We start from the raw sequence: 26607 nt of genomic DNA on the forward strand, positions 1-26607 counted from the left end.
GAGGACAATGTACTGCTCTACATTCATTCTCTAGAGGCTTACCATAACCGCTACATGCTAACCCCAACTTTAACATGGCCTTAATTCAAATCTTAACCCCAAACCCCCGAGTGAATCTAGTAGAAACCAAATTCTCACACATGTGATAGAGTGAACAGATTTTAAGTAGCAAAATATGATGAATGCATGACACACACACGCATACACACCTACACAAACACCTAATGTGTTTCATTTTCATATATCTCTGATATGACTCATATGGTTCTTAAAGCATGCAGAGATACTTACACCCACTACAGGCTACTTTCAGAACAGGGAGTTGCTGTTTCTAACAAGGTGTCTCATCATAATTCACATGCATTCACCACAATGCACTTACTAGTTTTCGTGAGTGCGTGAGCGCGTGTGCGTGTCTGTGTGCGCGTGCGTGTACTCACTGCGCGGTTCCCGGGGGCCGTCCACTGTGACTTTGATGGCGCGGTGGTAGGTGGCCACTTGTGGTGGTCCGGTGAACACAGTGATGGTCAGGGTGAAGCTCTTTCCTGTAGTGCAGCAGCATGTCGTTAGATTTATGAAGGATGTGTTGTTTCACGTCACAAATGACATTTGTAAATTGTCTGTAACCTTTTTTTTCTTGTTTGCAACAAAACCTCGCTTGTTCAACTTTAAATCATCGCCGGCATTTGTCCCGCTCCAGTCTTTGAATTAAGTAAAGGGAAAAAGACACAGACCACCTCTTTTGATGGCCTGACTGCGGGTATGATTTAGATTATTGAGAGAATGTGTTCCAGATTGTCCGAAAGAGCTTACAGCGATAGTTTATTGTTCAACAAGGAAGGATCTTGCTTCCATCTGCATCAAAGCCTGCGCAGAGGGAGGCAGACTGTCTCATGCAGCGGCTCCGGTGCTCGCGCACGACTCTGAGAAAAGCATCTGATGTGAAAAAAGGGAAAAATATAAAAAAAAGAAAAAAAGAAAAAGGGAGGACAGAGGAAAAACAATCCTAATTTTTTTTTAAAAACATTGTTTTATTTGGAGACCAAGCCCATGTCCCATTTATCAAATCACCCTTCATTACCATTAATGGGAAATAAAAAAGGCCGGCAGAGAGTAAGAAAAACTCTGACAGTAATGAAAAAAATCCCCTGTTGTCAGATTTCTTTGACAGCCTTTTAAAACTATTTTTTCATTATGTATCATTGAAAATACAAAGGTTTTGTTTTGCTCAATACGGCACAAAAATGTCGCTGAACACATACACGCATTAACCACAACACCCCATCCTGCTCAGGACTATGCGTGTATGATTGTTTAAATTGTTATTACAGCAATTAAACAAATACCCGGGATGTAAACTATGTATTAGACTGTAAGCCTTTTTTGTGGCCGGGATTGTTTGACAAGTATCGCGAGGTGCTTTTTTCATCCATCCCTCGGATTAAGAAAATTACAGTCTCATCGCAACCGTTCACCGTGACGCAGGCCAGATGTTTCGGATGACACCCATGGACGTCAGTTGGCAAAGCGTGGGCACTCGCGGTACCCGTACCTAAATGATTCCACATTTGCAATTTTTTTCTCTTAGTAATAGGCAACAGAGCTCAGGCCAAAATTGACAGAAAAATATTTTAAAAGCTGTATTTGAAGGGATCAGCGTTTCCTACGTGTGCGTCTGTGCAACATATTTGGTGACCTAGACGTCTAATTCTTTTTCACATTCACTAAAAAATAATAACATGCTGTCAGCTGTCAGTCGTTGCTCCACTTAGACTCAGAAATATGATCCGTGATATTATTATAAGCGCGTTTCCAAATGTTGCTGCAAATGGCATTACAAGCAGTCATAGCCAATCTATCCATTGCATGTGTTCAGGCCTGTGTGTGTGTGTGTGTGTGTGTTTATGTGTGTGTGTGAGGGGGAGAGAGAGAGAGAGAGAGAGAGAGAGAGGGTGAAGAAACAGTTTCAGCACACCTCGTCCGCTCCTGCCCACGAAGCGCAGGTCGTTGAAGCGGGCCACTTGGTTCTTCATCACGGCGGAGGCGTTCCTCAGCTCGGCCGAGTAGTTCTCGTCGTTCCCGGCCATCACGGTGACCAGAGTCCCGTCGGGAACATCACCGAGAGCCACGACCTGCACAGGAGAGAGCGGGCGGTCAGTCCTGGTCACCAAACCAACCGCATCCGGCTCCATAATATTAAGCGCCAATATTTCACCAGCATGTCAACAAAAAGCCTTTAAATTAATCGTAATGCTGGGAGATGTTATCAAATAGACAGCCCCTCTGCAGCCTGTCTTGAAAATGCTAATTATATTAATTTAAATGTAAAAAAAAAAAATCCTTGTATTTTTCCGGATCAAAGTATGAGCCTAAACAATGCAAGATAAATATTTACCTATAAAGCATCAAAATCATAACACTGAGAAATGCAATAATAAAAATATAATTCAGATCCCTTTACTAAGACTTATTCTATTTTAAGGTCTCTTATTTTTATAATTTCATTTAAGAATATTATGATTCTGGATGCTATTTTGCGCAAAATAATGTATAAATGGTAAAACTGCCAGAGCCAGCTGTTATTTATTTTTATAAATGCAATCTGTCTTTTATCACTTTTTAAAGCCCTTTGTCATGCATGTCCCGCACGTAGAACACAATAGTATGCATCACTAAAATAAAGATAAAACAAATGAATATAAGAAGCCATGTGTCTTGCCTTAAAAGCCACGGGGAGCGTCTTGTTGCACCTCCAGTGAGAGGGGAGAACGGAGCAGAGGAAGTTGGGGCTGTCGGTCCGGACCAGTTCGCCGGCGTGGTCCGCCAGGACGTCCACCACGTTCCTGGTGTCCGGTCTTGTCCTGAGGGGCCCCGGGGTGGCCATGGACCCGTTGCCGTCTCCAATCTTACTGCAGGGGAAGGACGTTGAGGGCGGCGTGAACCGTCTGGTGGTTGGCGGCTCTACGGGAATATGCATCACAACAGCTTAGGTCAGTGCCACCTGACTGGGTCGTATCAGAACAGCTGCACTTTAGGGAAGAAAAACAGTTTTTCTTTTCTTTTTCCTCCGGACGCTGCTGGTCTCGGGAGTCCAATGTTTGAGCGCGAGGGATGAGGGCGCGAGCGCACAAGGTGTGAGTGAAGAGAGAACCTCGCTAACAGAAACAATAAAGTCTGATGACTGTGTGCTAAATCATCTGCACAGGATGTGTCAGCCGGGGGAACATCAGACTCTCTTTGTTTTCTCTAACTTCAGCAAAAATGTACAAAGTCTCTCACAGTGCCGAACTTTCCTTATATCAGCGCTCTTATCTAACGCGCACTTGGACGTTTGTACGAAAAATGTTAACGCCAAAAAGGACTTGAGCTCTCACTATGATATCTAAAATCAGTCAATGAATAATTTGTTTCTGGTCAGCGACAATATGTTGGCAGTATTCAGGTAATCCAGCCCTGACGCAAAAAGTTCGACGATCCTGCTGGCTTGCTTTCTCAAATAATTTAAATACGATCCCGAATGATCAGCCAAACTTTGCCAGACGCCTCTCTGGATCTCATCAGACTCCGCTGACAAAAACAGTAAATCTTAATCTCTCAAAACCCGATTATCTAGAGTCAAACAAAAGCTGAAGTACATCAGTGTCCTTCACTTGCGTAAAAGTTCTTGCAACTTTATCCTCGTTGTATCTCCCCCCCACCACAAAAACCAACGTCTCTCTGGTTGAAGCGGATCTGTGCTCTCGCTCCGGTGGAGTTTCCTTTAAAGTTATCCTTTAGCGCAGGAAGGAGCCGTGAGGCTGAACGCAGTGTAGAGTGCCGCGATATTATTTTACCCGACTCATTTTAGTGTTTAGTGGTTGGGAGTGTGGAGATGATTTCCACCAATGAATCTGCTGGGTTGGGCTTTCACCAGACCAATCAAACTCTCCGGTGCTCCTTCTTCAGCCCTGTACTGTTGTAACACAGCAGCTGAATTATTGATACATATCTGTGCTTTGCTCTCTGCTTGTGTTTTTTATACAGCGTATAGACAGACGTTAACATGATGCAGAAATTAGAAGAAAATGTGGCTTGTAAGCATTTCAAAAAAAATTCTGTTGTTTTTCCTGAAAGGCTAAAAAAAGTTTTTTTTTTGGACAGGAATCGATTTCAAATATGTCCTGTAACCAAACAAGCACCATTAACATTACATGAAGGAACGCTGTGAATGCGCTGTTTAATGGTAGCACGTTGGTTTTGTGCGAAGAACCCTCTGTATTGTTATAGAATATTAATGTGGAAGGGAGACAGTATAATTGATTTAATTATACAACAGTGAAAGATGTGAACCTCCTCTGTACTATACTGGAGCTGTTTATATTTCATCTAAAGAAGGATTAAGTCTGCAGAGGCCTGTGGTTTCACTCTTATTTATTCATGTTGAAAAGCTATTATACCTGGCGGCTTCACACCATCTCTCCAGGTAAATAATATTTTCATAAAGTTAAATTATGGGTGTAAAACAGATCCATATCACTTTAATTGACTCCACTCAATTAACAAGATAATTAAAGCAGAAAGGCCAATGCATTCTCTCCACATCAAACGAAGCAGCAGATTAAGATGTGTGTGTGTTTTAATGTGCGTGTGTGTGTGTGTGTGTGTGTGTGTGTGTGTGTGTTTGCCAGAGGCTGAATTAATCAGAAACCTGAAATGTTTGAGGGAAACATCAAATGATGGCACTCCCTGCAAACCCTCCGCCATGCTGCTTTCTGACACTAGTTGGCGCGTTTGCCTTTTCAATCGGCGTCAGATGAGACAGTCTGAGGCAGACATTTCACATCTGCAGAGAAAAGGAAACTTTTATCTGTGCACTGAGATAGACGGAAATATAAATGATTTAGACCGAAGCCTAATCATCTCAACGAATTTTTATTTTAGGCGTTAAAATCGCAGGAAGAAGCACCGGCGACATTTTTTAATCACATTTACATTTGATTTGTTGCATTTAATCACAATCATCTTTATTATTGTTCAGAAATTGATTTACTTTAAAAGTAGCGAAGTTTATTCGTTTAATAGATGCACAACGATACCATATGTTAACATTTTTATCATTTAATACAAAATATAGATTGAATTTGTGTATTTTACTGTGAAAGCAAACGCGTCCCACACATCGCTTAGACAGTTTATAATTTTACCGTCGGGTCCAAAGAGAGTTTTTTTTAATGATCATGAACATTTTTATGAAAGATTTTGCGACCTGTCTGGTGGAAAAAATAATTACAATTGATTTGACGGAAATAAAGGTCCAATAAACAACAAAGATTTATATTTATTTATTCAAACAGGAAATTGACAATTATAGAAATACTCAACTAGTCATCTGGCTTTTACGATTTTGGAATGCCTTTAATCAACCGATTTGTCATTTTAATAACAGGCCTAAACATTTTATATACGTGCGCGCGCGCCTCTGCGCGTGCGTGTGTGTGAATGTGTGTGGCGGTTTTTAAGTTGTTTACTTGCAAGAGAATAAATTAAATGCAGTTAAGTGGCGCGAGGAGTCATCGGAGTGGCTTCAGATTTTCCCTTAATTTCCCACTATCACGCTACATCACAGCCACAGTCAGAGAGAGAGAGAGAGAGAGAGAGGGAGAGAGAGAGAGAGAGAGAGAGATGCGAAGACAGATTGAAAAAGTTTAGAACAAAAAACTTCCTAATTACCTTAATGTCTAAATAAGGCTCAGATATTGGAGCTTATTTTCACATTTGTTTTTATGTGGGATCAAACGTTGCCACAGAGCTCACACTGTCAGTGCTGATGTGTCAATACAGCACTCTGTAACACTTTTGAAAAGTAGAAAAAACGCTTATACAGACTACATTATGACATACTGCATACTTGTATCTGAATGATGTGCTTTAAGAGAGTCTTTCTCAACATCAGTTCTACAAAGTTAACCTGCATCAGCTTCTCTCTGTCTCTGATCAGGTTATTTATTTCAATGTGTATTTATTTTCTAAAGCCTCTTTTGGTGTCACAGAAATATTAACCTTTCTGGTTAATATCAGCAGATTTCTGGATTGTGGTTGCTTGTTATTTTGATGATCTGAAAGGATGGCTCAGTGAGGTTTTGGTGAGTCAGAGCAATTACCAACAAATTGGAAAAAAAATCTCATCTTAATTGAGGAATTATACTGACCACACAGAGAGAAATACTTTAGCCATTATCCTCAAACTTTCAAGAAATCTTAATATAAGTTCTTAACCCAGGTTGAGGCCCAATGTGTTTGATTGTTGCTGTTTTTGACATAAAAAATGAAGGAAAACCACGACTGAACTCAAATCAGTCCATAACAGCAGCAGCTCCAATCCTAAGTGCAAAAAAAAATCACCTCTGATCAGATCGCCTGTCAGGCAGCCTCTATTTTGAGTGCAGCCCGACTGGGACAATGACAATGCCAGTGATATTTTAGTCGTCCTCCCGCCTTAGTTCATTATTAATATGTGACCACACTCCCCAGCTATACCCTGCTCAGCCGTAATGTGCGCTCCGGGCGCCTGTCACATTTAGACCTCTGCTTTTCAACATGCAGTTTCTACAGTTTCAGCCGCACAAGCATTGAGGACAGAGCCCGCCGTGCCCCTGAACGATTTTTAATGATCCGGGTGGGTTGAGCTTGAAATCAAGACAGAAAATATGGAGGACACGTGAAACCCCGGACCTACCTCAGCATATATGATTCTAAGCATGCAAGGATGAAAAGAAAATGGATCCTTAAGATATAAATCAAGAAATAAATTACATGTTTTCCTGATGGCTGCTCTGAGACAACTTGTGACTGAGAGGCTGCCTGCATCCCTGTGTTCCTCACCTGATCATTTAATGTATGCTGATAACAAAGTAGGTTCTGTGCTGTCAGAAAATGGGTTGTTGACTATAAAGACACCAAGAAGAAGTCTTTCTGCACCACCACAGTCAAATGATTGTAAATTGGACCTGAAAAAAAAAAATATAAGTTCAACTAATGCTAATGTTACTTGGAGTCAGTTCATAGAAGCACGTCTGCTTATGTGAGTAAAACCAAAGACTTCTGGTTTCACGTGTAATGAGTCAGATTGTGAAGACTAATATGAGCATGATCCCCATTAGCAGAGAAACGAGTGGAAGCCTTTGGGGCCTGTAAACGTATACCTGCCTCTTCATGCCACCTACACGGCTTTCAGTGCCACTTAAAAGTCACTTTGAAGACGGGGATAGTCTCAGAGATGTGGAGATCCCTTTAAAGCTTTTTTCTTTTTTCACTGAATATGATCTATTAGCCCATGTAAACTCTGAGGCTATTTTCAGACATGCACACATAAGCCTCTGGATGGGTAGCTATTCATTTGGAAAAGAGGGCTATGGGGGCAATTAGAAATAGTTTGAGGTTGGGCGATGACATAAGACAAAGATTTCTATCTTTAGAGGAGCTGTGGCGGTCACACATTTCTGTACATTCACAAATTACAGGGCAAGCTTTGGCCCTCAACCCACCGAATGCATTCCTTCCGAAAAGTGTCTGCTCGAATTTCAGCCGGGGGTTTCTGCTCAGTGGAAATATGAGTGTTCTGAATGGACGACTTCTATGAAATGGAGTTTTATTCCTCTTGGATTAAATTAGCTCTACTTCAGGGCTCGGGGTATTTTTTTGTATGAATGATGAATTCTGCGGTGGCTGTGGAACGCCAGGCTTGTTTACCCTTCCCTCCCTTTTTTTCTGAGACGTAGCTTGCTATGAAATGGACTTTTTCTGCTTGATATGACAAGAGTGTCTGTGATTAGACTTCCAAGCATGATGTAAGTCACCAAAGCCATTTGTGCCAGTCCCCTCAAAGCCAAATCATATTCTAGCGTTGGAGTGTTTATATACACAAGTATATGGAGAAACTTTTAAACAACAGTGAGTGGGTACAGACTGTTTGGGTTTTGGGCTCTCGCTTCTCTGATGGCTGATTCTCTCTCAAATTTTGATTATACAATGTGTCAGCACATCACAATTGGTGGTCATTTTTGTCCATTTTGATGTTCAGACAAGAAAATAGGAAACACATTGCACAGTTTTGATCATATAAATTTGTATGTTATTTTTTCTTCACTAGGGTTGTCTGTGTTAGTTTTATTGATGACTGGAATGCATATGTATATTCAAACTTTGCTTCAGCTCTTAATGACCCCAAAAAACTTTATTTCAAGTTGAATTTCTTTAGTTTTCCTCTTTAATTTACTCGTATTGTATTTTATGCATCCAGTAACTCATGAGACTGTCAGGCCTCAATTCCAGATCCTTGAAGGCGTCAGAGTATATATTATCCTAAAAATGATGAAGAGGATTGTGACGTTTCCAAACCCAGCAGCTAATTACTATGTAAGCATGATGAGTTGAGATGCGGCCGTCACCAGAGCAGACAATGAGCACATTCATCTCATGCATCTTTAATATTCTGCTTTCATTCTATAGAAGGTGCAGAACGGAGCCAGGGGCTTATAAAAGCCCTCTGAATCAATTGAGCAACATAATGGCTGTTGGGGGACAACTCCAACGTTGTTTTTATTTCTGTCTGCTGAATGTAAGTGGACTTCTTAAAGAGTGTATTCATTTCAAACACAACAAGCATGAATTTGTCTTCATTTCATATTGAACGCATTAGGGGAGTTTTTCAGCAGTACCACTTTGTTGTCTCTAGTCCTCTGGGGCAGTTACCGTACATCTACTAGAATACTGTACTTAAGTACTTGTGCGTTAATTGAGTATATCCCTTTTTGTTTAACTTAACAATTGTACATTTTAGGAAATATTTTACTTTTTACTGCACTACTTTCATTTGACAGCTTGCTTGAAACCTCTTACAGAAAGCAATGTCTAAATATTTCCAGACAGCCAAAGAAAGTCAAACTTTTCAGATGGGTTTATTTAAATAAACCGTTTGATTTCCAAAGAGGTCGTATATCCCATATTTAATACAGTCAAAAAAGCCAAAAGTGTAGATTTGTCTTTCTTTCTTGCCCCATTAATCATCTCATGAGCCCTCAGATTGATCTTGTGACCCTTTAGATAAAGAATCGCAAGACTAGACTACTTCAGTCTGAGCATAATCTCTGTCCACTGGCTAGTGTAAAAAATCAATCTTCTCAGAAGAGACATTTTCTTGCAGAAAAGTAGTGACACATATTAAAAGAATAAATAAAACAGTCTTTGTCTTAAAAGTCAAAAGTTTATCTTACTATCTATAAAAAGTAACCTCTGCCCTCGATACAGCAGCCCCGGGTTCGACAACCACCCTTGGCCCTCTGCCGTGCGTTATCCCCCATTCTCTCCTGCCCTGCCTCGGACGCTACACTGTCCTCTCTGTCAATAAGGCATAAAAGGCCAAACAAAAAAAATCTTTAAAAGGAAAAAAATGTACACTTTTTACACTGTGGTTCCGCCTCAGCGCTGTAACAAAGCTCCGTCCTCATGCCACCTTTGTCATTTTACATTGGAATAAGCAACACCGGCATAAAGCTGCCCCAGTGTTTGTTTTTAAATAGCGTTCCGGCATTGCAGAAGCAAAACGTGCGTGAGGTGTAAACAAACAGCACGTGCTTCAAATACACACACACTGCGCTGTTCCGCCCTGCCGGCTCTGCAGTTTACACAGACGCCGTTTTACCTCTGTTACGCCTCTGTTACTACCTCCAATGCCGGCTCAGAGGCCCACCATTCCGCCTCTGTGCGTTCTACATAGAAGACGGAACGTAACAGAGACTTAATAATCCCGCCTTGAACTGGCAGTTTAGAAAGGGCTTGAGTCTGATGTAATCAGCAGCATGTTGCAGCTAATGTTAGCTTACTTTAGATAGATTTTGATGGGTAACTGACATTACTGAGCCAGTTTGCTGACTTTAGGACTATTTTCTACTTGTGCTACTGTTGCACTACATTTTACCATTAACTATTATCTTGTTGTGCCAACAATGGCTGCATTTAGCTGATATATTTGCATTTTTACTTAAATGGAATAAACTCCTCAGTGTTTGCTGTACTGTCTGACAAAGCCTCCTCAGGATTACTCCTACACGCCTACATATACCAGGATGCTTTGCCCATTACCAACCGTAGCCTCAGCCTCGCTCTGCTGTATTTCTTCAGCCGTATACTCCGAGTTAGCCTAAACATTGTCCACAACATCCTGCTCACATATATTTTGAGATACCATTTGTGCTGTTTGTCATGAGTATTACAAGTGAAGGCAAAAACTACAAGCTAAAACTTCCTGTAGTTTGCGAGAGAAACATAAAAATTGCAGGCATTTTGATACTATATGCTATACAGTATACTCAGATGTAGTTTTGTTACCGTTGCTCAGGTCAAGGATCTGAGTCTTCTTGCACCATTGCTCTGGAGGGGATGGTTGTGTGTTCACGTCTGTTTGCACAATCAAATAAACCCCTGTTTTTAACACCTCCAGATCACAACAGCCAAGAAAACTCTTAGAAGACACTTGATCAGAATTCGGGGGTTGAGTTTGGTCAGGCCCCTCCCTGCCCTTTCAGTTGAAGTTTAATGGCACACACCACACCAGAGGCAAGCAGGGGGGAACTCTCCGTAAACCCCGGTGTCACGGTCGCTCCGCCCTCACATCATCTGTCGGGTACACTCACCCTACGATGACAGTCAGCAGCCTGTGATGTGGTTCCTGGGCCTGTTTATTCTTTGGAAACCCACTAAAAGAAGCATTGGATGGTAAGCTCACCAAATGGCCCCAGTGCTATTATAGGAGCACTTTGGGTTGAGTTTTGATCTGGTGGGTTTGTAAATAGGGCCCTGCCTTGCTGTGGGGCACCACTTTTGGGATATATTGTTTAGTGTGACCTGAAGGAGGATTTTGATATTCATGCAGATTTGTAACCGAGAACAAAATGTAGAAGTCCAAAATGTATATGACTTGTGGCATTTAGGGTTGTACGTCTTGGGGACGTCAGTGTATGTTTCTCATAACGTTGATGATGATGGACAAAGACCTACAAAATGTGCTGCTGTGTTTTCTTCATTTCACTAAAGCACAGACTATATTCTTTTCCAGGGTCTTTATTTATCCTGAAAGTCATCATAACTTCTAAATCTAAATGAGTCCCATAAATACGTCAACTGTGAGATTTTTTCAGTTGTGGTTTTAAGTGTGACCTATAATCATTTCTCATCTTTCTTTGTCTCTGTGTCTGTCTGTCTATTTGTGTGTAACGGCACACACACAAATCCACATACACACAAATGCACTGTGTTTCTCCTTTTCGAGCAAGAGCTTCTGATGCAAGGACAGCAATCTGTAATCTGTAGTAATTGCATGTTGCAGAAAAACATTTTTCCGCTGTGGTAATCGCTGCAATATGTGCAGTTGCGTTGCCAAAGTGACAGCACCCCCACCCCCTACAGACACACATGCACAAAAGCACACAAACACACACCAGCACACACATCCACAAGAGTATCTTGACTCACTCTAACTTTGCCTAATGTGTCCAGCGCAAGTTTGGAGACTGCTTTTCAAGATGGCTGCATGACAAAAACTTACACAAAGGCAACTATGGTGCTATGACAAACTTGCAGCTTATAAGCACACATAGACACACACACACACACACACACACACACCTGTGGCACTGTCATGCTGCATTCACCTTCTGCGAAAGATTTACAGTTCCTGCCAGTGACGGTTTAACTGCCGTGCAGCCTGCCAGGGCCCCGCTGCCACACACAGATCAGGACAACAATCTATCACAAGAGCCACATCAATTCACTCGTCCCGCCCCTTTCGAAAAAGCTATCACTATCATCGCAAGCAGGTGATGAAATTAACCCTTTAATACAATACCCCTTATATTACTTGTAAATACGTCTTGGAGAATTGAGTCATTTGTCAGAGTTCCTCCTGATTAGTGGAAGTTGTAGCCACATTAAATGTAGGGAATGTAGTGATGGTCTGTGGCTGAACCATTGATGCATATTTATCCAACCATTGTCTACCATTTCACTGCTCTGACACCAGTGTCTACTGCACTCTGTTGGACTGCGGCGCAGGTTTATGACGTCATCACCACTATGAGACTGAGGGAAAACTATGGTGTGATTTGAAGAAGGCAGCACAATACTGCTCTTCTCACCACCTCTGCAGATAATCTCTCTCTCTCTCTCTCTCTCCCTCGCTCTCTTTTTCTCTCTGTCATCGGAGCAGCACCCACATTTATAATATCACTATCCTCTGTGTTGTCACCCTGTTGCCTAACAGAGCCCCAAACTATGTCAGGGCTTTTTGTACATTGTGCTCCTAAATGTGTAACCACACACACCTAGTACGCGGAAAAGCAATACTCAGAGACCTTTATAGATACACAGCACAGGCACCAAGATTGCAACCAGACTGTGTGCGCAAACCTTTTCCTCTCTGGGCTGCTACTCTGACTGCTGAAGCCATCCAACCTCCCAGCAGTTGAACTTCCCTGTGTCTCTAATGGAGTCTCTCTGTCAGATCAAAAAGCTCCTACTGACGAGGAGAGGAGACAGATCGCAGTGCTGGAAGCCGTTCAGTCTGACAGCCCGAACACGTTTGACTGGCAACGCAGCCTGCGTCTACTCTTCCATCGCAAGAGAGCCCACACAAATATAGTAGCGCCACCAGAGAGGGGAAGAGGGGGTGAAAAGCGGGGCGGGGGTAAGGGAGCCGAGACTGTAAATAAGTTGTGAGGCGTCCCGCTCATACAAAGGCAAAGCCCCATAGCTCAGTTTTTTCACAAAATGAAATCGCATGTGAGTCGAATATTAGGAAGTGCGCATGGCTTCCAGCAACCACCAAGCCATTTCAGCAGAGCCTGTAAACCACATTTTCACCAGCAGACAATGCCCCTTTGTGCTTGTTGTGTGGCTGTCCCCTCTTGCTGGCACCCGAAGAGAAGAGCCTTCTAAAAACTGTGGAGATTAGAGTGAAGACTTGAGGAAAAGTGATGATGATGTGTCACTTTTAAAACTCTGGTTAATTAGTGGCAGTCATGTCAGGAGGGGCAAGCAGGACAGTCTGCCCTTATTTAGCCCCATTGGAAGGGAGATCTTTGATGTGGTTGCACATGGAATGCTGTTGTTCATTCCTCACTGCAACAAAAGCCACATGTTTTTATTTTTTGAGACTAGGTCCCTGTTACTTTGAACTATGAAGGAACACGGTGAGGTATGTGACGTATGAAATGAATGGCATGAACACTTACCAGCAAAACACAAGTCAGAGGGCTCTGCCAACATGGCACTGGGCCAAATGTATTGTTCCCTTGCTGCACTGTGTATACGAAATGAAATGGTTTTAAGGAGACAAGCTGTCTTAGTCATCTCTGCTGTCTGTTCATGTCTGAAACTTCTGCACACACACACAAACATTCAAACATAGCCCTGTGTGAACACACACCATTTACACGTTTCCAACCTTTCAACTATTGTCGTCAGTGTTTATCCCTTTCAACCCCTTTCATCACTATTAAGGGATTCTTTCAACAGAGGTCATTCCAGGTTCTGTCGCACTCATTCAAGTGCAAATTGACTTCAAAGAGCCCCCAAATATTGAATTTGCATTTATTTCCCTCTTCAGAGGGGTTCAGCCTCCCGAGCACCATCTGACTCACCACAGAATCCAACCAGATTTGAGCAGAAAACCCGGCGCTGGTTTCCTGACAAGTGTCCATGCCACTTTCCTCTGCAGACATGAGACAACTCTTGGAAAGAACTCGGCTGGCCCTTACAACTTTTGATCGTAAGGAAACAAGGGTGTGGCATGACTTCAGGCCAAGGGGCTCAGGAGAGCACTAAGACACATAATATTGTCATCCCTCATAAATCTTATCCGCTAAACAGTAAGTGATTTTTGTCAATCACTCCTAATGATTTCAAATTCAGTCGAAGAAAATGAATTAGCATTATGTAGAGACAGCAGAGAGTCACTGTGTTGCATGCAACTCTCTTTCTGTGATGTGTTTGGGCTTGAATCCCAGGTCTAGATTAAGCTAACCTAATTGGAGGCTAAAGCGTATTTTCAATGGAGTCCCTCCATTAAAATCATTGCTTGAGTCAAGGGTTTGACTTAATTGGAGTCCGGGAAACCAACCACTGGGGAAACCCGCGTGTCCGAAGTGACTGAATGTTTCCTCTCATCATCTCCACTGCTAATCAGTGGTGGCATTGCCCAAGTACAGTTAGCACCCTGGCGTCTTGGAGCTAGCGTTGTAAGGCAGGACTTTTCTCTCTTTGACTCAGAGCCTGAGGCGTCCATTGGGGCTTTGCTGTAACTGCACACTAATCCCCTGATTGCTGTGTTTAGGCCCGGCACGTCGCTGCTCCACGTCAAGGCGGCCGCGGCTAACGACAAGCTAATGACACCACGATGACAAGGAGCGTTTGTAAACCCAATCAGTAGCCTGGAGTCTGGCTGCCTGGTGATTAGGTTAATCAAACTCTCTACTGGCTGAATGACTGGCTCGCTGTCTGCCTCTTATGTCATCACACAGATTAAAGGGGAAAAGTTGTGTTCAAGTCCGTCAGGCCTGTCAAGCACTTCTAACATGAGCGTCTTTCTGCCAGGTTGGCAGTGTTAGAACAGCTAGCTGTCAGGCTAAAACATGGAGAGCTAAGAGAAAACTTCTTGCTTAATAGAGGACTAACATTATTTACAATTTATGTTACTCTTTTTAACATGACAGAATGCGTAAGGATGCTGTTAAATCGACGTTGCCCAACCATAACTACAGACAGCTATTTAATTTTAATTTTAATTATTTTTTATATTTTTATTTTACTAGGACGTGCAAGTGATGCTTTTTGACATGCAAAAGTTTAGAAGTCTCTCACTATGACACACCTGGATTTTGTGGATAGTGAATTTAAAAAGGTCATAACTGTCCTCCTGGGTCCTAACTGTCATCCTGTCAGTAACCACAGTTCACAGTTAAATATTCTTTTAGGCACGGGACACAAATTGGCACTTTTTAAAATCATGAAAACGGTCACTGATATTTTCAGATAAATCCTCCACTGTTTAGTAACCATGTGGGTAATTCTGCTGGACTAAGGCATCAGGAGACCATATGTTAGTCCTGACCAGCTATTACAGTGAGGTCAGACAGCATTTAGAGGGGGAGAACGTCACGCTCGTCATGTTGACATGCACTGCTCCTCTCTGACTCAGCATGGAGAAAAAACTCTGTGTGGACTTTGGTGTGTGTGTGTGTGTGTGTGTATGCGTGTGTATGTACACGGGACAGTTGCTGTTCTTCCTATTGTACGCAGTAAAGTTTCCTGTACGTTTGTGCTCGTGATCGCTGCGTCTGCGACCGTGAGAAGAGTATGTGCCGCAGACAAAGTGACCTCACGGCAGACAGTCTATGGAGAAGAGATGGACGGGCCACTTCTGCTGCACAGCTGAGGGGGAATCCCTGGCATGGTGTTTCCTACTGAGCCAATACAGAAGTGAGCAGCTGTAGAAAGAGTAGAAGCTCTCTAAAGTTTACTTCAGGGCAAAACCTGCTGCAATACAGGGAAAACGTAACTTTGAATATGGACATATTGGCAACATTTAAAGAGCAAATAATCAAGGAAAAGTATTCTTTATTTTTTATATCAGTTTCTAACATGATGTTCCTATATGTAATTTTCAGAAAATCCTCATTCCTAGTGACACGGTCGGCCATTGAGGGAACTGCAGTCAACCTTCTTGTATGGCCGGGCATCATGTTGACCGGCATCATGTTGTCCAAAATCAACAGTTTATCATAATACCTAAGTTAATATCATGTTAGCTGGCGAAGTTATTTGTCTGGCTACTCTGACAACACTGACATACACACTCAGATGGTATTTTGGTTGACATAATGTTAGCGAGGATGCTAAGGTTAGCCATCTAGCTCTAACATAACTACACTGCATGGATCTGGCTTTGTGCTTCGTAACCAAACGGCAAATTACTCAATTACCAGCCAGATCAGCCCCGGGAGTCTGCGCGAGTTAGCTAATGTTATCCACTCCACGGTGTTTTGCTATGTTACCTAACTGGCACAACGTCTGCGATAGCAGACAAGCTAACAGTAGCTTGTTGCCAGCTTACAGCTGGCTGGCTAACCTGAGCCTAGGCAGATAATGCAACAATATTGGCTAATAGAAAACAATCGGTAGTTATACACATGCTACATCATTTATTCATAATCAACACCGTTGATCACGTTAGTTGGCGAAGTTATTTGTCAAGCTAGATAACTGACATACACACTCAGATAGTATTTTGATATTCATAACGTTAGCGAGCATGCTAAGATTAGCCAACTAGCTCTAACATAAATACACTGCATGACTCTGGCATTGTGCTTCATAACCAAATGGCAAATTACGCCGGCAAACCGGCAAATCATCATAAGCAACAGCTAACATTAGCCAGGCAGGGCAGGTCGGCTGGAGAGAGCTGGAATGAAGCACTTGTGCTTTGAGAGAAAAAACGCTGCACGTGGGCTTTGTTTCTGTGACAAGTCGTGGGTCTGTTTTGATCCCCAAAAGCAATCGAAGGTCTCCATGATTCGCATGCCCTGTTGATGTTTTCTCTAGTTTTCCCCCTGGCGTCAGTCACATTCCTGTTTGGCCAGACAGGCTTCACTAGATACATTTTTTTTTCGTTTTTTATTCTTGTGTGTTCTTTGTGTTGGTGTTGTTGTGGTTGCCGGTCATTTGTTGGCATTATCCGTCTCCATTTCACAGCTTGCATTGTCTCGTGTTGTACACTGTTGACTGTAGTGGAGGAGAATGAGCTCTTGGCAGAGGTAGGCTACTTGTGAGTGCGCAGATACGTCACATCCTCTTGTTTCGCAGAAAAAACGTCCCAAGTGCTTTACATAAAAATCAGCCACAAGTTGGGGAAGGTCTCAATTTATCAGTTCCTCTACTATCCTTTCACATATTGGCAATAAAACATAACATGTACAATCTTACATTTAGCCCCTTTGAAGGGTTTGTTCATTTTGGAAAATGTGCCTACTGAGGTTGAAAACTTTTGGTTTTGGTTGCAGTTATCAGACTCTTTTACGTCCACATTGTTTTTATCTTCTTCTGTGGACCAAGACTAAATCTGTAAACTTGAAATTATTGCTTTCTGTCTTTCTTCCTTCTTTAACTTCATTTTCAAAATGAGGCTCTTCTGGTTCTATGACTCACTCCTTTTCGGTTTATTTCCTTCGCTTACTAACTTTGCAGTGAGCACAGTCAGTTACTTGTCCCCCCAAATGAATAGGCCGAAAGAAAACTGAAATCCCATTTTTAAAATGCTGTCCCCGCAAAAATCTGTTTCCTGTGGTGAAAGTTATGTTTGAGGGGAGGGAAGAAGCAATCCCTAAACATGTTTTATTGAAGCAAAGACAATTAACTGTATGTAAACAAGTTAAGAGAAAAAAATTCTGGGAAAATGGAGAATCTGAAAACATTTCATAGCCTGCAGCGTCTCACATCCTATCATTATCTGCATTTTTCCTCCACCGTAATTAAATTTTTTCTTTATTGCTTATGGGAAGAAGGGTAGGCTATAAGGATGTTTTGAGCATGATTAAAGTAGCTCATAATTACGTGAAGATCCAGTCTGGAGGATGGATTTTTTTGTCTGAAAAAACATTCCTTTTCATCTTTTCATGGTGACAGACTGAGTTCCTGTAGGCCTTAGATCTTTGCTAAACTTTCACACATGATATATATAAACCCTCTGTTCCTCCTGTGTTCCATCTTATGTACAAAAAAGTCACTGTCTGCTGATATATCTCTGAACATGTGGGATCTCCATAACTTTGAGTCATTTTATGTGCTGCCGACCAGACTCATGCCCGCCCATTAAAGTAATTTGTGGGTTAGAATGCAACTGTAATGTTAAAAACAAAAGTGCACAGCAATCGACGTTGTGCGAAGTCACCGGCACTTTTTTCTCCTCTTAGTGCAACAAAAAGGATGTTGTTGACAACATCTGTTTAACGATACAGGGAGGGGTCTAAACAACAAGACCTCTTCATCTGCAGTCAAACTCAGGTCACAGCTCTCTAATTCTAACCAGAGGTACTGAAAACAAACTCGACCTCTGATGACACCAATCTTTTATTTCAGGTTCTACTTTGAATATTTATCTTTTTCAGAGCTTTGTCAAAATTACAAGCTAGCTACATATACGAACGTAATTACAGCATAAATTTAGGTTAATAATACATAAATTGGCTTAGTAATACTTGTGTTTTTTCTACCATCCCGGTCTTACCATGTAATAAGCTGTGGGGTTGGCCTGTGGTTAAGGGCGTAGGTTTAAAACAAATGAAGACAAAAAATAATTGCGAGAAAGGCTTTTCCTTAATTTAGTCGTCCACCATGCAGGATGAATGAGATCATGCAGTCTAATAACAGTGATGTGGATTTAATCTTTTTAACTTAAGGCTTTATATGAAATATCATCAGCTCGTAAGTGAAGCAGATTAACCATAAAAGAAACGAGTCATAGAAACAGAAGAGCCTCTTCCGGTATGGGCATTACTTACAAAAAATCACGCTGAAGTATTTCATATATTGTGATCATTTCCACCTTGTTATGCCATTACGCAAGCATTTTCAAAGTCTGCATATTTTCCTGTCTGCATGCGCTTTGTTCCTGTTTCGATCGCTCCAGTTAAAGAAGCTGGTCTAGACATTATGAATTCATCTTGCATCACTTGCATCCTACTTTTATTTATTGTCTCTATCCATCTCTCTCTATCTGCATCTCCAGTCTTACATGATCATCTCTTTAATGAGCATGTTCTTCCCTTTTTGTCTTTAATCTCAGGGTGACTTCAATAAATATGTTAAGCATAAAACAGCCGAGTTCACTCTTCTCATAGCTGCAATGCAGATCACAGAGTTTAACATGGAGGATAACTCTGGATGATAAACAGGGATAAATCGCAGAGCCAAGTATTCTTCCCGGCTGCCAGGCCCGACACCAGCCACAGCCTCGCAAACACACCTAACGTTTACTTCTCAGTAGAATCGCAGAACTCCCCCCCCCAGGATTGTTTGTTGAAAGAAGTTGCTGAACCTTTTAGAGCACCTTTATTTCTCCTGTTCGAGAAACCTTTACAGCATAAATCCATATTATCAGATATGCTGAAGAGAATCTGGCCCCTGCGGTTGGTTTCCCACCACCAGAAAATTATATTTACTTCTACACTTAGCACGACTTTGACCTTCACCAACGCAACACCGAGTATGGCAGTTTGAGCCAAAAGTGTACAGGGGCGGAAGCAGGTTTGGGATTAGTTGACCACATAATCAGCACACCTCTGTGACTACTCTACCTGGAAGCCGTCTTACTGGCAACCCCTGAAAGTGTTCCCCATAAAGTCGTGTTGACAGACGATGAAAACTGCGAGACGGACCAAAAAGTAAATAAGTACCTCCAAAAACGTTTACAGCCCTAATCAAGTCCAGAGCGTTCCTTCTCTCCAATACGCTGCAGAGCAGAGTTTTATAAATAGATATTATGCCTGGCTAAATTGGAGACAGGATTCCGCCGCGCTGTGGCTGTCATGAGTTTTCTATTATTTGCTTTCACTTTATAATATTGAAACTTTAATATCTGGTTACAGATTTCAACCCAGTCTTCATGTTTTGGCGTCACTCGGGGGGCCTCATTCTCTGCAGGACTTTGAATGGGCTTCAATCGAGCATGTTAATTTAAGAGATGAAAAAAGAATCTTCACCATATGACTTTCTTATTAATAAAATCACCAGAGGCCAGCCATCTGTTCTGTTGAATTTATAGTCCTTTTCTTTTTTGGGCTACTGTATAGCGCCTTTTTATTTGTCAGTGGTTCTCAGCTTGGAAATTGTCTTGAGTTTTATCCCTTGCGAATGACTCGTTGCGATGCTGTTAAAGTGTTTTTTTTCTCACACTGTGCATGCGTCTCTCAGACTTTTCCCTCCCAAAAACCTTTTAGAAAGACCGAGACCACCTCCCACAATCCTCCAAAATAACCTCGGCACAACTTTTGTGAGGCATGGCGCTTTTCTCCCACACAAGCACTCACTTCCATTCATGCAGCGCTATAAGCCAAACATATAAAACCATTCCCACCCTAATAAATCCGAGCCTTTTTCTGTGCCACAAAGGGAGCTGGCACCCAACAGCGTAGCTATCTGAAAAAACGGACCCCTGTATAAAACAGCCTGCAGGGAACAAGGCGGCCCTTCCAAGTTGAGGGAAATGCAGTGACAGAAACTGAGCCAACAGTATGACCCACCAGGCAGAGCCAATCACAGCTGCCATAAACCAGGTACTCCACCTGATCCAAACACAGCCAACAGTTCAGGATCGGAAACTCAGTAAACTTTATGCAATTCTGCTTCACAGGGGAAAGACCAGTACTTTTTTTGGAGCATGCTGCCTTTTTAAAAAAGTGTCTCAGAAAACAGATTAAATAGTGGTGCTGTGTGAGGGTTAGCAGGTGTAGCCTCATTGTGGTTATTATCAGTGAACTGCAGCAGCTCTGTGAGTCTGCATCAGATTAATGCCTCGTTGACACAAAGCTCTCCAATCCTCTTCCTTTCTCTCACAACATACTAACTGTCCGACTATAACCCTATTCTTGCAATTGATACCGAGTTGGACACCATGAGAATGATGGCTGTCTGTCTGTGCATGTGTCATATGTTCTACGTGTCTCTCTGAGCTTGAGCGGAGGACTGAGGTTTCTGAGGTGAAGCGTCCTCTTGCTTCTCACGCGAAGTGCATCTGATGTTGCACATCACATGATAACATGTGTTCTCTGTCTGCACTGAGATGTAGAGAGTTACTTTATATAACACCTACAGTACAGACTGATAGTGTTTGTGTTGTGTGTGCTGATAATCTCTTTTAGAAATAAATTAAATGACATGTACGACTACAGCAAACTTCTTTTTTTGGTAGTTTCAATTTTTTGGAAATTTCTTGAGCACATTTTCTTTTTGTGTCATTTTTTCCAACGATTTAAATGAATGAAAAATGATCAAATGAAGAAGGCTTTGGTATGAGAGGTGAAACGTCTTCAAGAACTTTAACCAGTTGCCTTTTGGATTAAGCTTAGAATTACATTAGAATGACCCTGGATGACTGAGAACCTTAACAGACAAATGATTAAAATGTTGTTTACAGCAGTATTTCCTGACTTCTGACTGGACGGATACTTTATTTTAATTAGCCTCATGTCACACAGTATTAAAGCTGGAGCCTTTGAAGCAAAATATTTAGCATTGTCTTTGATTTTCTGTAACCGTTCTTCTTCATTTCAGTTTGATTTGAGTCTTAAAAAGAGATGTTGCCAAATTGCATTGCCTGTGTAATGCAAGCTGTTAGATTAACCGCCGGGGTATTTTGCTTACATGAGGTAGCCCCGCTTTGAAACGCTTTCAGATTGAACTGGAGGGTTTAATGACTCTTGGCCTTTGTTCTCTCGCAGTTCGGTTTCAGGCTCCTCACTGAATTGTAAAAGGATATTGCATATTCACTAATGATTTCCAATGGATGATTACAGCTTTACATGCTTGTCTCTTTCCCTCCTCTTGACTTACTGTCTCACTGCTCTGCTAGGGTTCAAAATCAAAATCAGGCACCCGAAAGCACATTACATTAGAGGTTAAAACAGCTCAGGAGCCTGATGGATGGCATGCACGCAACCTGAAGTGGGTGACACTCCATTCTGTAAACAGTGAGGAGATAAAGAGATGCAGATCCGGCGGTTATAGAGAAGAAAAAAGAGGAAACGGCCTGAGCCTTGTCAGGAGGAAACTATAAATGCCAGAAGTGTCTGAAGGAGCTGTGAGAACACTGGAACATCAACCCCTGTCACTGCGGCTTTACTGAGGATATCAGAGGATTGTTCTCATGTGAGACACAGATGTACTAAGTGTGTGTCTTTGACTGTGTCTAACCGTGTGTGTGTGTGTGTGTGTGTGTATGAGGCCCCAGAGATTATAAGATAAACTCTGCAAACAGTTAGGACCTGGTATGGCTTCTCCTGTGGCTGTCTCTAATTAACACGGCAACAAGGCCTTAATTAGAAAAGGAGATTTTGTTTTTTTCCGGCTGCCTTTTCGTGGCTGTCGCAGCGCTTGTGTGACAAACAGTGGGAACAATCAATGACTTCTGTGTCAAGACTACTTAATGTGTGTGTTCAATGTTTTATTATGGCTTACAGGAATAAACTCAAAATGTATTCTTGTTAAAATTAAAGAAAGGTTTCAAACTTTGTACACTCCGCTACACTTGAGAGCCTCACTGTTTGCGAGTAAATGCTGTCTGATTGGAATTACCATGGCAACAAATGGCTTCTTTGTTGAGGCGGGCGTTTAGCGTCGCCAAGTATAGTGCACTCACCTCACCACACAGACCAGAAGTACCTCCTGGAAGTAAAGCAGAGTGAGAGAGACTAATATGTTTTTTTCTTTGCTCTTTTATTGTATTGCAGTGTTCCAGTAAAGGGCCCAGTCACATGGAGCCTGTGAGCTCGTATTCTCACAGTGAGAGAGCTCGGTCTCACTTGATAATGAATGTCTGTGGTGAGAATCCCATTATGGAGCTACTCCATCAACCCTACAGAAAACACAGCAGCGGCAAGGCAAAGGCATTTAAGGGCCATATCAGTCAAGTAGAAGAGGGCTACCGTGCAAATCAGATCCTTTTTTGTGAACCTCCCTCAGCACGCATCTGAGCGTGTGAAGACAGAGATGAATGCATTCACATGCTGCAAGAAGCAACCGGCTCTCACCGTTGAATGGGTTCATGTCAATGCTTTTTGTCAAAAAGTTGTCAAAGTGACACAGCTCTACGTTCAAAACAACTGCACAGAGAGTTGGATGGTGGTGGAAGGGTGTGGGATGAGTGGAGTGCAGGGGTGGGGGCAGAGGGGAGGATCAGCACTCACCTCTGAGTAGACTGCTGCTGTAGCTGGAGAAGGAGTCAAAGATGCTGTTGGATGCCATGACAGGGAAGCCAGAATGGTATGAAGCCCTTGATGCAGTCGATGTCCTACAACCTTGGGAAGGATAAAAGGAGAATTGAAATGCAGATATGAAGCATGAGAGAGAGGAGGAGAGAGAGAGGAGAGAAGGAAGGAGAGCAGAGAGGACAAAACTCCTGGAGCTCAGAGCCCGTTCGCAACCAAGAATCTTGGGTTTGTGACCACCGCAGGAATCCCAAGCCACAAGCCTGCAGAGAGACCGGCAGCATGTGTTAGCAGCAGCACCAGAAGACGTTTGAGAGAGAAGTAGAGAGAAAAGAAGAAACAGAAAGAGGAGGCAGTTGAGAGAGAAGCAATTTAAAGACAGGCGACAGCAGCGCTTGTGTATCCAGGTGTCAGGGGGTACTCACCAGGGCTGAAGATGAGAGGGGGCCCACCTAACGGAGCCCGGGTGGTGGAAGTGGAGCCGGCGTGGAGGGCTGGGTTTGTGGTCCTCTGTCACGTAGTGGGCTTAGGGTCTGAGGTTAGCTTGATAGCGTGGTCTGTCTTTCTCTTTCTCTCCCACAATGGTGGCGGCCCGACTGGAGCGTCAGTGCTAGTAAAAGGCTAAAAGCCACAGTCTATCTGCATCCTCCTCGCCATCCTCCACACAGAGACACACACTCCTCTCAGTGAGTGGTGGAGCACACGTCACATGTCACGTGAGGTCACCGGGCCTCTCCCTCCTACCATCTCAACCTTCTTCCCCTCCCTCACTGCTTCTCTTATCCTCTTTTCTTCTTCTCTGGTTTCTCCGCTTCAGTTGTTACTTTCCATACATCTCTTTCTCTGACTTGCCGTCTTTACTCTTCGTTGGTTTTCCAAGTTTTAAAAAAAATCTATTTCCTGTTGAGTTCAAACCAGGCAGCGGCCTGCACCACTGTGGCTCACTGAGGTTTGCAGAGAGCACTGAAACCAATGTACCAGAGCTGGAGAGGATTTGAAATGTATTAAGCCAAAGATGACAAAATAGAAAGAAAAAGACAGGAGCGAATCAGATGAAGAGAAAAAGCGAGGTAACTGTGGCTTTTGCCGCTGCTGGGTGACAGGAAAGTGTCAGTCTCTAACTGCTGAACAGCACTGAGCGTCCCTTTTCTTGACTGTGTATGTATGTCCTGTGCTAGTTTTATGTTTGTCTGACTCACAGCACATCTGTGTTTGTAAGAACCGGTGGTTTTGGGCCTGCAAAACCTCCACCCTCACTTACCACTTGATAGTATCATAATCTTAGTCTCATTAGAAGCTGCGCTGCCAGTTGCTCGGCTCTGCCTTGGGTCTTCTTCTCCCCCATTCTCCTGGTTCAGAACCTTCAGGCTATATGCTCTTACCCTTATTTACACCTTTTCCTGTAACCCTCTCCCAATCTTTGATATCTCTAATTTTAACTCCTTATTTTAACCCCCCCCACACACACACACACACAAACACACACACCCACACATTTATTTCAGTTCAAGTTACTTAAAGTATTTATGTGTACTCTTTTTTGAAACCCCCGTTTACCAAAAAACATCAGGGTGCATGCAATCATGCCAGATATTTAACCTGATTGTGGTTTTCACAAACTTTTTCATTTTCTAGGTTCATTTACTACTTGTAGAGAACAAGCCTGAGCTGAACCAGCTCTCTGTAGTTTTTCTTGGTATTTCTTTAAAGTTTCTCCTGAAGTTGTCTGAAAAACAGGAAGTGATTCATATTGCTTCCGATTCTCACAGACATTTACTGACAAGCAGAGTGATGAATGTGCAGTCAGGGAGAAAACTTAATGTTTGCTGTGGTTGTGTTTACCTGACAATCTTCACTACAACATGAGATTGTGTGTTGTTCTGTCTGTTGTTGTGCGTGTGAGTGCTCAAATCACTGGCATTTGCAAACCTGTGGTATCCATACTTCCTCTCTCCTTTCTCCTGTCTCTCAGTGACACACTGACCATGTCTGGCCATGGGACAGCAGACCCAAACCACCGTCTGGTCACTCATGTGACCCAACTTTCCCTGGAAACATGTATGTGTGTGTTGCTGTTCTGTTTCTGTTTCACACTGCTTTGTGTATAGATGTCAGCCCACCTTGTCCTCTGCTAATTGCTGGACAAAAGTGCTGCATGGACCACAACATGTGTTTGTATGAGTGTATACAGTACCATGTTCTGAGTATGTGTGTGTGTGTGTGTGTGTGTGTGTGTGTGTGTGTGTGTGTGTGAGAGAGAGAGAGAGAGAGAGAGAGAGCTTGCCGCTCTTCCTGGTAGCCCGCACTGCCCTGTAAATGAGCAGTTGCTGTTGGGTTAGGCGGCAGCCGGGCCTAAATGACACGGCGTGTCGGCAAGTGTGGCCGAACGCTGAGGCCACAGCGGCGGCCCCAGGCTTTTATCAGTCCGTCCACGCGGCCACTACGGGCCTCTGACTTAACCTCACACACAGAAAGGCTTCCTCTTCTAACACCTCTGCTGCCTCCCAACATGGCCTCGGCCCTGGTCTGCCAGCCCAGGGACAGATTACAGCTCTGTGTCTTGCTGTTGAACGGTATTGCCTTCACACTGGCCCACAGGGAAACCCTGCTACCTGCAAGCCCAGGGACACGAGGGCTGAGCCTTTGACTGATTTATATTTAGAATTCTTTAGCTTAAGAAAATAATAAGGCATTTGTCAGTTTGTTTTTTGTGCTTTCCTCAGATCTACTACATTTGGAGTGTGTGGTCTGATCTCATCTGTGTTTGCTTAGAAACAGTGACCCTCCTGAGTACAGAGTACTGCTTTCACAGTACTGGGGCTTGCGGTTGTTTAAGCTTATAATAATTCCACGTGCTTGTATTTGTCCAAGTGAGGTATATATCTGGTTATAATTCATGTTTTGTTTTTCATATTTCATTTAAGTGTGTAATATATTTTTCTGCAAGCAGTTTTCACAAGGGAAGACTGTTTCAGATTATTGTCAATTTCCTTATTTGTGTTCATTTGTGGTAAGTGATGTTGCATCTGGATGTTCAATGAGGAATAGAGAAAAGCAAAACAAATATTGGACCATCCCACAGCATTGTGCAAGAACGGGAATTGGCTCCATTGTAGTGTAGTCCAAACTTGACATTTGAAGAAAGCGTTGGAGTCGAGGCCTTTTTCTCCGTCCTGTGTTTTTTTCTTCTTTGTCTAGGTAAACATCTGCTTCATGTTTTGAAATGTATCTCATGGCTTTGCACTGCCCATGACCGTGAGGGGAAAATAGTCTGAAGATCATTGTGGCCATCTTTCACTCAATTCTTTTTTTCCCCTGCCCAGGCCTTGTTTATCAAGCCCCTGTATTTAAGCTTAATATAACTCCTGTTTTGCTGAGAAAACTGTGGTGGTTTAATCACTGTCAGTGGTCCTACGCCTCTCGGGTGTGGCTCGCGAGGCAAAAAGGACCCAGTGCGGTCGTGCGTCCAGCTGCAAAGGGGCTTATTTTGTGGTCTAAAAATTGCAGGCTTCCCCATATGTTCCCTATAAACGTGGAATGCAGCGTGGGACTTGAGGAGGCTTTTATAATGAAGTGGCCGTCATTGCATCAAACA

At 42.7% G+C, this 26607-nt stretch overlaps 1 protein-coding gene across 1 annotated transcript in view; it reads right to left on the minus strand.

The window, feature by feature from the left end:
- runx3 (RUNX family transcription factor 3) overlaps nucleotides 1-23604 on the minus strand; it is a 49290-nt gene extending 25686 nt beyond the window's left edge. The window contains exons 1-5 of the mRNA XM_069661258.1: nucleotides 23438-23604; nucleotides 22992-23102; nucleotides 2720-2961; nucleotides 1976-2132; nucleotides 441-545 (exon numbers count right to left, since the gene is read on the minus strand). Coding sequence (XP_069517359.1) covers nucleotides 441-545; nucleotides 1976-2132; nucleotides 2720-2961; nucleotides 22992-23049 — 562 coding nt within the window. The 5' untranslated portion in view covers nucleotides 23050-23102; nucleotides 23438-23604. The remainder of the gene's footprint in view (nucleotides 1-440; nucleotides 546-1975; nucleotides 2133-2719; nucleotides 2962-22991; nucleotides 23103-23437) is intronic.
- Between the last annotated feature and the right edge of the window lie 3003 nt (nucleotides 23605-26607).

The sequence above is a fragment of the Semicossyphus pulcher genome, unplaced genomic scaffold, assembly GCF_022749685.1.
Source record: "Semicossyphus pulcher isolate SPU_LCO1_2020_fin unplaced genomic scaffold, fSemPul1.0.p SCAF_14, whole genome shotgun sequence".
Taxonomy (NCBI): domain Eukaryota; kingdom Metazoa; phylum Chordata; class Actinopteri; order Labriformes; family Labridae; genus Semicossyphus; species Semicossyphus pulcher.